At 41.4% G+C, this 16,216-nt stretch overlaps 1 protein-coding gene across 2 annotated transcripts in view; it reads left to right on the top strand.

Annotated features, from left to right (window-relative positions):
• Nucleotides 1-1,573, top strand: part of OAF (out at first homolog) — an 81,266-nt gene extending 79,693 nt beyond the window's left edge. For both annotated transcript variants that reach the window (XM_077457377.1, XM_077457376.1), the window contains exon 5: nucleotides 706-1,573. In XM_077457377.1, coding sequence (XP_077313503.1) covers nucleotides 706-980 — 275 coding nt within the window. In that variant the 3' untranslated portion in view covers nucleotides 981-1,573. The remainder of the gene's footprint in view (nucleotides 1-705) is intronic.
• The last annotated feature ends 14,643 nt before the right edge of the window (nucleotides 1,574-16,216 follow it).

Here is a 16,216-nt window from a genome sequence, read left to right as displayed (position 1 = left end):
CCAGTGAGGCTGCATATGTGTTATGTCCGTGTGAACGTGTTAAAGTTTGTACATTGTAAAATATTACAGAAAATACTCTACAGAAAGACAGTTAAACCAGTCATAGACTGATCAAAATCCGGCCAGTTCATCAGGCACCGGAGGACTTTTGTTCCATATATAGGCAGAGATGTTGCACAGAACTCAATCTGCTGATCGACATCTGTACAACTACCCTGTCCAGTTTACTCTGCTTGATCAGAAGCGCTGATAAGTGTATCGAGGGGGGGGGGGTCTCCCCACTGTCAGTATACAACAGCTCAGCAGCAGGAGTCTCCCATCCACACATTTTGATAATAGGGTTGAAATAGGTTTTAAAATGTAAAAAAAGATTTAATTGGTGGGCTTCATTATTCTTTTGAGCATGCACGGTCTTTAGATTCAATACTGTATTATGCCTTAGGCTGATGCCAGATGGGCATGTCTTCTGCTGTCTACCCTTATAGAATCACTCCTCCTTTACCCAGATGCAGGGAAATGTCACTCTTTGCTGACCCAAACGCTGCTGAATCTCATTTGCCAGCAATGGGGGTGACCTCTCGCTGCATCAGCTGAAGAGAAGCGATTCCAGGACAGACGGGCAGTCTCTTGCCAATCTGCAAAAAACGGCAAGGTTATTAATGGTAGTCATTGATCTATTTTTTATTTTATTCTTTTTCTTGTAAGGTGTTGACGGATCGATGTTTGAGATTCTTCCTCAGTCGAACTCTCTTCCAGTTTTGCATCCCTGCAAGCTTTGCTCTCATGATTGGAAACCCTGCATCTGCTCATATCGTCTAAGCTTGGAATGGATACCATGCAGCCTGAAATATTGCAAAAGCCGGGATTCATCTGGCAAGACCACTTCTTACAAGTGTGGCATCCGCAGCTGCCAAAAAGGCTACAGCTTCCACTTCTATGTGCCCCAGAAACAGCTATGCCTGTGGGACGAAGAGACATAGCAAAGTCCTTTTTGTAGCTTCTATCTACACCATTGTGCCCATAAATGAAAGAGGACCACAACTTCTTGAGATCCAACAAGTGCATTTCCCTAAAGTTACTCCTGTACTGTGAAACTTTAGGATCTGGTAAGAAGTAGACTCTGCACATTCACCTTACTTTTGTTGAGAAGAAACGGGCTTATCTATTTTTTAATTGCACAATGACTGAACCTTCTCAGCACTCTTAATGTGCCTTATCACAAATATGAATTTTCTTCAACTCCAATAAGTATCTTATCAAATGTAGGTACCGACCTCTAGTGGGACTTTACTGAAACAACCAGTATTAAAATAAAAACTGTGAATATTTGGGAATTAACCCTTCCCTTGTCAACAGGACCAGTACTTCATGCCACAATGCCTTTTTTCTGGTCCCTGTGGCAACAATGGGTTAAATACTTCCTGTGCCTTCATTTAATATGACTTATTTTGATATAGTTCAGATATTTTTTTCTATGAAGATGCCTTTTTTTTTTTTTGTATGAAATAAAGGTGAAAAGAAACCTTTTGAACAAAATATTTATCATTTGTAAAATAAAATGATTTTTAAAGTACTTTGTGTGCCATTGGCTTGCTTTAGAGTTTATTCTGATGCTTACTTTTCAATACATTGCATGTCTGTGGAATTATGGGGTTAATTTACTAAAGCTAAAGAGTACAAAATCCAGTGCAGCTCTGAATAGAAACAAATCGGGTACCAGTTTTTGGTTTGTTTGTTGTGCTATTAGCAAAAAAAAAAAGTGGCAATATATATGCTATTTCTAGATCTCAAGGGCCGACTTTCATATAGTACTATTGGGCCCCTTTCACACATGCAGACCATTCAGATCCGCCTGAAAAAACTGACAGGTGGATCTGAACGGTCGCTCCATACAGCTCTATGGAGCATCGGATGTCAGCTGTGACATGCCCACTGACAACCGATCTGCTCCACAAAATCCAGACGGATGTCCTATTTTCTCTCCATCTATTGGATTAAAACAGACAGGCGGTCCGTAATCATCTGATTCCTCCCCCCCCCCCCCCCCCCATAGGGGAGATCGGACTCTGACGGGCCCGTCCCTGCACAGAGTGCCGAGACGGACTTGTCATATGCCGATGGAGCGATCCCCGCTGAGCAAGCGGAGTAGTGAAGACGGACAGCCGTGTGAAACGGGCCTTACATAGACATTAATATAAAAAACTAACCAATAACACAGTAGCCATGTCCCCATCTTAAAGTGGTATTAAGGCCAAAAGCAAAAATGTATTATATGGCAGTTTACCAATTCTTAGATGTGATGACTGCATTCATTTCTTTATTTTTTTGAATTTTTTTGTTAATTTCAGCAATACAAAAAACGCAAAGAATCCTGCGAGCCACCACTAGCCAGATGCCCAGTAAATGTATAGAGAAAGGAAAGCTGCTGGCGTTAAACACGTCTCACAAATCGTGCAAACATAAATGAGTAAATACTACGCTGCGCTATAATTATGATCTCATCAAAAATAAAATAAATATAAAAGGTATTGGATCAATATAAAATGCAGCAGCTAAAATCAAAATAGATTATTAAATAACTAAATTGAAAAGTGCTGTGCTACGTACTATGCACTATACCAAATGCGTACATAAAAACACACAAATATTGACCAATGGTGAAGTGCCAGTAAATAAAAAATTTAAATAAGGGAGTGGAAACCCAAATGCACCGTAAATATATAGTGCTCATGTGAAAAAACATAGAAATTTGAACACCTGCCAAGTTGTTTTTGTGATTGCAGCGTATTGATTAGAAGCACAGCACGACACTTTGTCTGCACACAATCACTTTAATACTTGTCATGTATTTTTTCACATACATAATATGGACTTTTATGAACTTTTTGAATCTTTTTAATTTGTTTTTTTCACATGAGCACTATATATTTACATTGCATTTGAATTTCCACGACGTTATTTTATTTTTTATTTACTGGCACTTCACCATTGGTCAATATTTGTGTGTGTTTATGTTATGTATACATTTGGTAGCCAATATTGGGTGTATAGTGCATAATACGTAGCACAGCACTTTTCAATTTAATAATCTATTTTGATTTTAGCTGCTGTATTTTATATTGATCCAATACCTTTTTATATATATTTTATTTTTGATAAGATCATATTTATAGCGCAGTGTAATTTCAGCAATACATTTGTTAATTTTCAACTTCCTTTTAACAGACCAAGCTACCCAGCAAAAGTGTCAGGTAAAGGTTGAAACAAAGCATTTAACATTGGCAGGGTGTTGACAATAGTCAGCTTTTATTCTTTTATGTAAAACCTTTATCCCAAACAGAAGGGGAACAGTTTGCTGTGACCGCCTAAATATTGTTAGCTGGAGCTCGACTTTAAAATGGTTCTTCATCCCCAAAACAAAAACTTAACCCAGCAGCTACAAAAAATACTGTAGCTGCTGACTTTTAGGAATAGGACACTTACCGTTCCTGGGATCCAGCGCTGTCCACAACCCGAGCCGGTTTGGCAATTTTTGTTGTTTTTTAGTCGTGTCTGACTCTTCGTGACCTCATGGACCATAGTGCACCGTGCTTTTATGTCCTCCACAACCTTGAGCTTGTTTTTAACTTTATGTTCATTGTTTCAATGATGCTATCTATCCATCTTGTTTTCTGTCGTCCTCTTCTCCTTTTTCCTTCCATGTTTACTAGCATCAGGGTCTTTTCCAATGAGTCTTCTCTTCACATGGTGGCCAAAGGATTTGAGTTTCAGCTTCAGGGTCTGTCCTTCCAGTGAATATTCAGGATTAACGTCTTTCAAGATTGACTGGTTTGATTTTCTTGCCATCCAAGGGACTTTCAAGAATCTTCTCCAACACCATAGTTCAAAAGCATCAATTTTTCAGCGTTCAACCTTATGGTCCAACTTTCACAGTCATAGGCTACTACTGGGAATACCATAACTTTGACTATGCATCACTTTGTCGGTAGGGTGATGTCTCTGCTTTTTATAATGTTGTCTAGGTTGGCAATTTTTACCATGCCAAAAATAATCTTCTGTGGAAAGGTCGTCTATATTGTTGTGCTACAAATTTATAGCAGGGGAAGCAGTCCTACCTAGAAATATTCTGCAAACTCTAAACCAGCTGAACAGTCTTGTCTGCTCTCTGTATTCTTTCATATAGTCCTCCTGTTATTGTGAACTGCTGATCCTGTAATATGTTCAAATTTGATTATTCCCTAAATCATAGGAAAACGGCCCTCTGCTATGACCAGGCTTTGTCATCCTGAGTATATCTTAGATGCCTTATATTTTTATATTATGAATTCAGTCAGCATGTGTCAGAAAAGTATCAAAAATGATTAACGAAGGATAACATCCGTAATGAAAAATGTATTCTATTTAAACAATCGGTATAGCTAGATCCCCCAGCGTGGTGCATTTACCAAGGTTAAAACATGGTAGCATGCATTTACTAGTTCAATCTGTATATGGCATCCTGCTATTAGATATTTAATGAATAATCTTTGTATGACATCCCACTAATAGGTTTCCAATGAACAAGTCTGATCACAATGTCTTTTATATTTTTAGTTTGCTTGATGCCTTTTCCCACGTGCAGTTTAATTTTACTTAAAGAATAAGTACACTGTTCTATACAATTGTTCTGATGACCTTCATACCTAATTGATTTTTAAAGAGTAACACCACTTTTGTTGAAAACAAAACATTCCTATCTGGGTGATCTACTGTATGTACATTGCAGGGATTTTCACAACTTTGCTGCAGATTCCTACCTTTAGCTATTTTTCTGTGTCTGTGTGCGGAGGGAATCTGTATGGAAGTGATTTCATAATGATCAATCAGCTGCTGCACTTGCAGGGCTCTGATTAGGAAATTTGCAGAGTCTTCATCCCTTTTAGACATTTTGTTGCAGTGGATGCCAAATTCTGACTTGTAGCTTAGTGCAAACTTATGAATTATTCAATTATTATGCCAATCACACAATCAGGAAATTCCCCACAAAAGTGGAGTTACCCTTTAAATACCAAGAGCCCTAATATTTTCTGTGCTAAGAAAGTGAGTAAAGGCACATGAAAGGAAATGCGCAGAGAGTGCGGGGAAGACCAGCAGAAAGGAATTGTCATATATAGATGGATATACAGTACTATGCAAATATTGTAGGAAGGTGTGAAGAAATGCTCTAAAGTAAGAATGCTTTCAAAAATATATTTAATTGTTTATTTTTATCAAATTAAAAAATGCAAAGTGAGTGAACAGAAGAAAAATCTAAATCAAATCACTATTTAGTGTGACTTACCCTTTTGTCTTCAAACCAGCATTGATTCCTCTAGGTACACTTGCACATAGTTTTTGAAGGAGCTCTGTGTTTAGGCAAGTTGTTCCAAACATCCTGGAGAACTAATCACAGATCTTCTGTGGATATAGGCTGCCTCAAATCCTTCTGTCTCTTCATGTAATCCCAGACAGATTTGATGTTAAGATCAGGGCTCTGTGGGGGTCAAACCATCACTTCCAGGACTCCTTGTTCTTTATGCTGAAAATCGTTAAGGACATTGTATGTTTGGGGTTGTTGTCCTGCTTAAAAATAAAGGTGGGGGCAATCGCAGGCCTGCCTGGTGGTATGGCATGATGGATTAGTATCTGCCTGTATTTCTCAGCATTGAGGACACCAAAGATCGGGCAACGTTGAGGACTGTAGGCACAATGACCAGCCAAAGAAACCTTATGCAGCAGATGAAAGACACATCATGATTACTTCCCTTTGACATTTAGAAGATGTCCAACAGTGCCATCAGCACAGAACTGGCACAAATCAGAGGGACCCAGGTACACCCATCTACTGTCTACCAAAAATGCTAGGTGTTGTCAGGTGTTGTACATAAACTTATTGCCCTCTTTCTGCATTTAGACTGCCGTCCTTTAAAGAGGAAGTAAACCCTGATGGGTTTACTTCCTCTTTGTCTCACTGCAAAGGTAAAGCATAATGGACTACTATGCATCCCATAGTAGCCCATTATGTTTAACTTACCTGACACAGGAGCCAGCGATGTCACCGCTGTCCCCTGTAGTCCGGAGCATCCATCTTCTTCCGGGTATTGCTGCTCTGGCAACTCACAGCGCTGGAGCAATGATGACGTCACTCCCGCGCATGCGCACGGGAGCCGCCACTAACGGCATATCTCCGTTAGCATGCCGCTGCTAACGGCGACAGTACGCCTGCGCGCCGCTGTCTACGGCGTATGCGCTCTAGACAGCTGTCACTGTCTTTTAGTAAATATCTCCTAAACCGTGAAGGTTTGGGAGATATTTCTTGGACCTACAGGTAAGCCTTAATCTAGGCTTACCTGTAGGTCAAAGTGGTTTGTAAGGGTTTACAACCACTTTACGTTTGCTTCTGCCACCAGCCCACGGTGAGAAATGGACACTGGGGCCGATTTTACTAAAACTGGAGAGTGTGTGAATCTGGTGCAACTCTGCATGGAATTATAACCTGGAAGCCGATTGGTTTCTAACACTTAATTGAACAAGCTGAAGTTAAAAATTGATTGGCTACCATACACAGCTGCACCAAATTTTGCACACTCCAGTTTTAGTAAATCGACCCATGTGTTCTGACCTGGGAAATGCAGTATGAATATGGTTTTACAAGAAACCTACCTCACGTAAACATTTGAGATCCTTCTATCCAAATTTCTCTATATAAGACAGAATAACTAAAATCTCCAAAAAATACAGGGTGTACTAAATCCTCCTCTTCACAAGATAAATGCTCCAGCCTCAAGCAAAATTTATACACAAAGCCAAATTTGCAACCTGCAGATAACTCTGAAGCAAATGCTTTTCAGTCTGGTGCTTAGTGTGACTGCTATATAATATAATTCAGTACTGTGCTGAGATTAAAGCAGGGTAGACACTTTGGGGGGGGGGGGGGGGTTTCCGTTCAACCAGCAGGATGAATGGCAAAAAAAAAAGAAAAGACAGATCCCTGCTTTCACACAAGCAATGTGGATGCAGGCATCTCTCCCGCTGCACTATTGTATTCTGACAGCTGGAACTCCTCGAGATCTGGCACCGTCACCACCAGCTGTAAGAACAAGCTCCAGCGGTATTCCCTGTCCTGCATCCTTCCAGCTTCCAGAGTCACCCACTGGGCCGTAAATAATCTATAGTTTCCCTGCCTATACTTTCTTGACCTCATCTGTGATTATTTGGACCTTGCTGCTGACAGTGTAGTCCAGTGACGTGGAAGCATTGCCTTCCATGTGATGGTGAAGGGCAGGGATATCCTTATGCATGAAGAAATGACAGCTGGGAACCTGCAACTGTGGTGCAGCACAGGATGCAAACTCCTGAAAGAGGACAGAATCCCCCAATTGGAAAGGAAGGCATTGTAAATTCAGCAATTTATCCAAGAGACATTTAGACACTGTGCATGGGGTGTCATTTTTACATCGCTCTAGTATCTGGGGCAGCAGAATTTACCTGCTCAATGCAACAGCTCATGGGATTGGGCTTGCTAAATCCGAGTAAGGTTGTAGCCTACACATGACCCTACCCTGTGTGGCCTTATGCGGACTCTCTTCCTTAATGGAGGAACCATAGGGTACACCACTGACCCCCTTAATATAATGTTATCCCTAGGCTGCTGAGAGGGTATTATGTATAGTGTGGGTAGAGTTGGAAAGAGAAGAGCTGGAAGGAGGAGAGGTGGTGAGAGGTCAGATGTCTCTTCACAGATGTGTTAGCCAAATGGTGATGATGTTGCCAAACTTGATGTGCTGGACGCAGTCTGAAAAAACAATGGTGCAAGTTGCTGCACATGTGCTTACAAAAAGCTGAGCTTTGGGGAGTAGACAGCCGTGCCCTGCACCTTTGGAGCTCTGCCATCCAGTAAAATAAGGCAGCTGTTTTCTCCACCTCTCTGCTAGCTGCCTCTCTAGGGTCTTTCCTTTCCCTCACTTTCCTCCTCTGCTTTATATGGCGGGTATGGTTAGAGAACTCATGATCATACCCAACTTCCTCATCCCTGGAGCCCGATTGGCAGTATGTTGTAGCTGTGGGAACATTGGTGTGAAATTTGTTCTCCCTGCCTGGTGTCTCCTCCTCCTAAACTCTCATTACACATCTCCTGCACAACCTTGGAGCCAAGTAAATGCTGGTCATCTTTAGCAAGTGGTCGACACTGTGCTCCAACAATCCAGCCAAATACCCCGCAACAGTTGGCAGAGCAATGGCAAGAGTAGCTGTGGGTAAGGAGTTGGAATATGGTGCCTTGGCAGCTGTGGTAGTCTGCGTCTTGGTTAGCCACTCAATCACCTCCTCCACATACTCTGGCTGTATAGAACATCTAGCACTCGAAAAAAGGACAAACATGGCCTTTCTGTAGATGATGCACCACGTCCACAGCTACTGATTTGGCCTATGGATGCAGAGGCTATTTGTCCCGTCATAGCTGCACAGGAACTTTTGCTTCTTCCTGTAGGCCTATGAGACATGATGCCGAGAATGTGGGGCATATTCCCTACTTTTTTTTTGCAGAAGCTGTATGGGGGATAGTGGCGTTTGGATGCACTGTAAACCATGGTGCACTGTAAATTACGGGGCTTTGGTGCACTGTTTTAGTGACATCAACAGATAATATTCACACTGCTATTGCTTCTGCTGACCCCATAAAAAAAAAAAAAAAAGTCCAACAAAATAAAACCCCATAAAATATTGCACCAACAGCAAAGAAAGTCAAAGTAAAAAAAAAAAGTGACCCCCAAACACCCACCCAAAAACACTACAAGCTAAATATAACCTATTACCGTAAGACCAAAGAAAAGAAAAAGACTATAAAAAATAGCAAAGAAATGACCCATAATAAACCAAGAAGGGGAAGGGGGTTCAATTTTCCTGCTTGTGTGATTGGTTTACTTATTTTCCCAGAAGTCTGCACTAAGATACAAATCAGATTTTGAGCATCCTCTGCAACAAAAATGTCATTTTTGGTGTGATACTCTCCAAGGGAAATTACATCTAAAAGGATGCAGACCCTGCAATTTTCATCATTGAAACTCTGCAGGTGCAGCAGCTAATTGACTCTCATAAAGGTTCATTTTGCACATGGACACAAACCGCTATTTCTTCAAAATAACAAAGGGTAGGGATCTGCAACACTTTGTTAAAATCCTTGCAATGTACACAGATCACCCAGAGGGGATTTTTTTTTTTTTTTTTTTTGTGGAGTTACTCTTTAATCACTTCAGGACTGGAAGATTTTCCCCCTTAATGACCAGGCCATTTTTTGCATTATGGCACTGCGTCAATTAAACTGATAATTGAGCGGTCATGTGATGCTGTTCTCACAAATAGAGCTTTCTTTTGGTGGTATTTGATCACCTCTGCAGTTTATTTTTTGCGCTATAAACAAAAGACAGCAACAATCTTGAAAAAAGGCAATATTTTTAACTTTGCTATAATAAATTACCCCAAAAAAACTTTTTTTAATTCTTCCTCAGTTTAGGCCGATATATATTCTTCTATTCTTCGATATTTTTGGTAAAAAAATTGCAATAAGCGTATATTGATTTGTTTGCGCAAAAGTTATAGCGTCTACAAATAGGGAATAGATAATGGCATTTTTATTATAATTTTTTTTTTTTTCACTAGTAATGATGGTGATCTGCGATTTTTAGCAGGACTGCAACATTACAGCAGACAGATCCGACACCTGACATTTTTTACACTTTTTTGAGAACCAGTGACATTATTACAGTAATCGGTGCTAAAAATAAGCACTAATGACACTGGCAGGGAAGGGGTTAAAATCAGTGACAAACAAGGGTTTAAGTGTGTTCCCTGCAGGTGTTTTCTAACTGTATGGGGGATGGGCTGCCTGGGGAAATGCACAGATCCATCTTCCTGCATAGCAGAAAGACGGGATCTGTGTGATCTCCCCTGTTAGAACGGAGATTTGCTTTGGTTACACAGGTAACCAACCTGTTCTGATACTGCGGGAAATGATCGCGGGTAGCCGACGGACATCAAGTCCATCCCACCCACTAATTGGCTCCCCCGCTGGCCAGTGGGCATGCACGTGCGCCCCCACACACTACAGTTCCCAGACCGATATAAAATGGGCTCCAGTGAGCCATTCACAAAAGGAACTCGCATGCAGTATTTAGGTGTCCGAACACATTTTGCCTAAATATCATAAGCGATGCTGTAACTGCCAATTCACTATACCGTTTTGCAGTATTTACGAAAAAAGCTCAAAGTGCTTGGTAAATACCACATGAAAAGGCATTAAACTACATTCACAGAAGGAAATATATAATTAAATGCATGCAGTAATTAAGTAGTGTTCGAGGCATTCGGTAATGATGGACTGTGTACTGGTTGTTAAGAAGCGGATGGTCACTGCGTCCTTAGCAACTGATGAGTCACCAGCTGTCAGCAGGATTCCCTGTGTAAAATGCAAAAAATAGAATTGCCAGCAATGAAAAAAAAAGAAAAAAACGGAGTAAGCCCCTGTTGATGACCACGTGTGTTGAAACGCGTCGGACAGCATTACTTGCACCCCATATTGCCTTTTTTTCTTACATAAATTGTTTTTGTGATCACTTTTTATTTTTGTACAACTTGTATATTTTTAATAAAACCAGCTATTTTTTTTTTTATCTACACCATCCAGAGCCCTCTTTTTTTTCTTTTTCATGCCACCTTTATGAGCCTTTTTCTGATACTTGAACGCATTTGGCCTCTGGGATATCATCACTTTCAAACGTGAGTATAACATCGATCGGCAAACTTTGGCCTACGCACCTCCATCCGGGACTGAGGACACCTATAGGAGGATTCTACATCACGGTTGAGCCTATTGGAAGCCGGGATACATCCTTCCAGGATTACAAGCTCTTTTGACCCACTGTCATAGGGCATGCGAATCCAACAGCTCTGGTAAGAGTACCTACCTTACGTTTATAAAGTGAGAGAGCTGAGAGTGCTACAGACAAATAGATTGTTGCTGTTGGTGTCCATACTTTCCTGGCTGATACAGGAAGACTGGTCTTAGAAGGAGATTCATGCTTAAATTGATGAACTGTACATACTGATGAACTGATAATAGCTTGCCCACATAGGATTCATGTTATGTGATCCCACTGTTTTACTTGTTTTTGCCACACCGTATTAATCACTGCACTCTGTTTATGATGCTGTTTACACTTATTTTTTTTATAAGTTTAGAACATTTTTTCTGTTTCCTGAAACACAGGTTGTTCTCATCTACTAGGAAACCACTTCTAGGTTCCATAGTACAATCGCTCTATAGCGCTACATTTTTTGTTTTCACATGTTGTTAAGGATGCTGTGGCCGCCCATCTTTAACAACTGTGTTGTTTACTGTTAAGGAACGCTGTATTAACTAATTGTAATAAATATGCCGGCTGTTGCCAGGCATTAAATTACCGCATGTTTTCACTACTAAAATACCACATGACTTTATTAAATAAGTAATGCGGTATTTTAGTAGCATTTTTTAGTCAATGCCAAAAAACTTTTTTAAAAGCACTGAGCTGTATCTTACCCCATAATGCAGTAAGATACCTATTTGTGAATAGAGCCCATCTTTAGCTTATCTTTTATTTAAGCAATGCATTGTACCTTTTAAAATGTTCTGAAACTGTGCCCTTAACAAGATATTTCTTTCAGCTCTGACAGATGATATCATTCACGTATACACAGTTAACTCTGCGTTCAGGGCACACTGCCTTTGCCGTGAATGCAGATGACTTCCATGTGTATGCAAGAGTGACATCATAGCGGCCCAGCCATTCAAGCGGCCGAAGAGCACAAACTCGGAAGACTGGGCGAAGATGGAAGTGCTGGGTTCGGTGACAACTCTGACCCCGCAAGGCTGTGTTTCACAGGTAGGTCTGTCATAATGTGCTAATATGCAGTACATGCTACCATGTTTCCCCGAAAATAAGACCTACTCCGATAATAAGCCCTAGTGTGATTTTCAGGGAGGGCTGCAATATAAGCTCTACCCCAAAAATAAGCCCTAGTTTAGGTTGGCTGTGCAATGCTACAGTCCACTCTCCTGCACTAGTATGTGTCGGTGCGGCGCCGATTGGCGCTCAGCTGATCACCTGTTCTCTCAGCTGTCAGCGGGGAATCTTTGCCCCCCTACATGCATTGCTCAGCTACGGGAAGACAGCTCGGGGCAGGCCATTGAAGCACCGAGCAGGGCTCAGCTGATCTCCTCTTCTCCTGGGTGTCAGTGGGGAATATCTGCCCCCTCCTTCTGTGCTAATCGTAGCTGTGGCAGACAGCTCAGGCGAGTCATTGAAGCACCAAGCAGGGCTCAGCTCTCCTCTTCTCCCGGAAGTCAGCGGAGGATCTCGCCCCCTCTCCCTCTGAAGTGGTGAAAGAGAGCTCAGGCAGGCAATGAAAGAAGGTATTTGCACAGTTGCATTGCAGAAATGCACGCATTTTTGAATATAAGACCTGGGCTTATTTTCTGGAAAACACGGTAGCACATTATGACAGATAATAAAAATAGAGGGGGATGTGAGCTTGAAATCAAAACAGTCCTTGCTGAGCAATTGGAAAGAAGTTGTAACAGCAGAATGCTAGGGTTTTAGAAAGGTAGATCTAGTCTGAAAAAAACCTAAGCCATAAACATAGATAGAGAAACTGTCTGCTGACATCTTGGAGGAAGGGGTCACCGGTGAAAGACCTATTCAAATAATGTACACAACTGGATGAAAAAAAGTGCTGTAGTAAGTTTTCAAAAACAGCTGGAAACACTCATTTTGTTGGTCTGAGGAGGCTTGATCTGATTTCCTCTTCTAATGCCACGTACACACAATCAGAATTCCGGCCAGAAAAAGACAGATGAGAGCTTTTCATCGGAAAATGCGACCGTGTGTATGCTCCATCGGAATTTAGCTGTCCAAATTTCCGCCAGCAAAAAATTGATAGCATGTTCTCAATTTTCCAGACGGAAAAACTTTCTATCGGTAATTCCGATCGTGTGTATGCAATTCCGACACGCCAAAAATCACGCATGCTCAGATTCAACTACGAGACAAAAGCTATTGGCTACTGGCTATTGAACTTCCTTTTTCTAGTCCCGTCAGTTGTGTTGTACGTCACCGCGTGTAGGCAAGACCGCTTGAGCCGAATACCTTTGGAATTCCGTCTGGAAAACCATCAGAGCTTTTTCCGACGAGAATTCCGATCGTGTGTATGCAGCATTAGAGGATTTCTGCCAATGCTTCTCCCAACACTGATGAAAAGAAAGGTAGTTGCTCTTTCCAACTAGGTAAATGTGGTGGCTCAATGCCAAGATTAGGGTAACAAAGTTGTGTCCACACTAATCTTCTAAAACAACATATAATTGAAGTGAATAATATACATAACTATTGTGAAGAAATAACTAAATTACTAGCACAACATACTCTACTAGCATAACAAAAAGTGTATATATTAATAAACAAAAAAGTGCAATGCTAGAATTAAAGTCCTCTATGTTCCAGTGAACTACGAATGATAAGTGATCAAAACAGTCTTTAAATTGGTGTTTGTTCTTCTTCATGCAATCCTCTTCCTTGTGTAGGATTGCAGGAAGAACAAACACCAGTTAAAAGAATTTGGAGGATTTTAGCATTGCACTTTTTTGTTTATTAATATACACACTTTTTTCTGGCATGACAAAGGATGTTCAGCGGAAGCATATAATGCTAGCAATTTCGATATTTCTTCACAGTAGTTATTTATATTAATCATTTCAATTATATATTGTTTTAGAAGATTAGCACGACAGTTCTGTGTTATAAGATTGCACATGTATATGGGAATGTGTTAGGTGTCAGCAGCTTTCATTAGTTTTCAACAGGTATACAAGTGCATCTCATAAAATTAGAATATCATCAAAAAGGTAATTTATTTCACCAATTCAATTCAATTTTATTTTATTTTTTTTTGATGATTATGGCTTACAGCATGTGAAAACTCAATATTCAATATCTCAGAAAACAAGGATATTACATAAGACCAATAGAAAAAGGATTTTAATACAGAAATGTTGGCTTACTGAAAAGTATGTCCATGTACAGTATAGTATGCCCTCAATACTTGGTCAGGGTATCAGAAACCATGAATCAGACTGAGACAGAAGTACTGTTAAATCACACTTGTTTATTAATAATAATAATAGAAAACAAGGTAAACAGTAAACGTAGTCAAAACATAGTCAGACAAGCCAAAATGTCAGGGAGGCAGAAGGAATGTCAGCCAAGCAAATGTTTAGCGGGAACACAGGAGAGTGTCTCTAGAGATGTGACCAAGGCGAAGGCAAAAATCACCTGGACTGGACGTCTTAAGTAGGCAGGACCAACAAGCTGGATCATGAACAGGTGAGTCACTGTGGTGAGATAGGAGCTGGCAATCAGCCGACAGCTGAGCGGCTGGCTCAGAGAAGGAAGGGCTGGGCCCAGCCCTGACAGTACCCCCTCCCCCTAGGAGGACCACCAGGCTTGAGGAGAAAATGTCTATGGAAATCACGGAGAGCACAGGGGCATGTACATCCAAGGATGGGACCCAAGAGCGTTCCTCAGGACCATACCCTTTCCAATGCAACAGGTACTGTATGAGTCCACAGAACCTACGGGAGTCAACAATGGACCGTACTTTATACTCCTCATGGTTCTCAGAGAAAGCAAGCTGAATTCCCAACTGTGCACAAAAGGCTCTCCAAATCCGGACACAAATGCTACCCCGTCCAAGACAATCACCTTGGGTAGCCCATGTAAGCGAAAGATCTATCAAGCAAAAATGAAAGCCAGTTCCTTAGAAGTGGGCAACTTCTTAGGTGGAATACAATGAGACATTTTCAAGAACTGGTCAACTACCATAAGGATAACTGTGCTTCTCTGTGAGTTGGGTAATTCCACAATGAAATCCATGGACAGAAAACGCTGCAGTGGATGTAAACCCACGGGTTGGGGCCACTGTAGGACTGCTGAAAGTTTCTCTGGGCCCATCGAAAAACCAGAAGGGGAAATGACATAACCCAGGAATTTAACCTGTTCATGATGGAATTCGCACTTCTCCAATTTACAATACAGATTGTTCTCTCTTAGTTTCTGAAGCACATGACAGACATCTGTGTGGTGGCTCTCCAGGGTCTTGGAAAATATGAGGATATTGTGGAGATAAACCACCACACATAACTGCAACAAATCTCAGAGGACATCTTTAATAAATTCCTGGAAAACTGCTGGGGCGTTTCAAAGGCCAAAATGTATTACAAGATAGTCATAATGGCCTGTTCTGGTATTAAACGCAGTTTTCCACTCGTTGCCCTCCTTAATCCTAATGTGATTATATGCCCCTTTCAAATCAAGCTCCATGAAAACCGTTGCTTCCTTGAGGCGGTCAAATAACACTGTAATGAATGGAATCGGATAGGCATTCTTAATCGTGAAACGATTGAGACCCCTATAATCAATACAAGGTCTCAGTTCACCACTCTTCTTCACAAAGAAGAAACCAGCACCAGCAGGAGACAAGGATTTGTGGATGAAACCTTGAGAAAGTGCATCTGCAACATACTCCTCCATGGCCTTATCTTCCAAGACCGACAAAGAGTAAACCTGGCCACGAGGGGGTATGTCACCAGGTTGAAGGTCAATTGTGCAATCATATGACCGGCGTGGAGGCAAACTATTGGCTTGACCTTTGTCAAAGACATCAATAAAATCGCTGTACTCCTCCGGCAGGAAGGAGAGTGAAGAGGTGCACAGGACCTTGGCTACCTTCTGGAAGCATGTCTTACTGCATTGTGGTGACCAGGAGAGAGCCTCAGCACGGAGCTAATCAAAAGAGGGGTTGTGCCTCTGTAACCAAGGATAACCAATTACTAGCAGAAACTTAAGTGAGGAAATAACTTGGAATTGGATTATCTCATGGTGAAGAGCCCCTACGGCCATGGACAATGGAACAGTCTCATGATTCACATGGGCAGGCTGTAGAGGTCTCCCGTCAAGAGCCTCTATGGCAAGTGGAGTGTCACGCAGCTGCAGCGGAATCGAGGGCTTCGATACAAAGGCAGCATCAATGAACAGGCCTGCAGCCCCAGAGTCGATTAGAGCCTGTATCTCTGACTTTGCTTCTGTCCATGGGAAACGCCTGGGGTAGCATC

This window comes from Lithobates pipiens, unplaced genomic scaffold (assembly GCF_037356315.1).
Source record: "Lithobates pipiens isolate NorthernLeopardFrog02 unplaced genomic scaffold, aLitPip1_a1.2 Scaffold_27, whole genome shotgun sequence".
NCBI lineage: Eukaryota > Metazoa > Chordata > Amphibia > Anura > Ranidae > Lithobates > Lithobates pipiens.
This window is presented reverse-complemented; position numbering and strand designations above follow the sequence as displayed.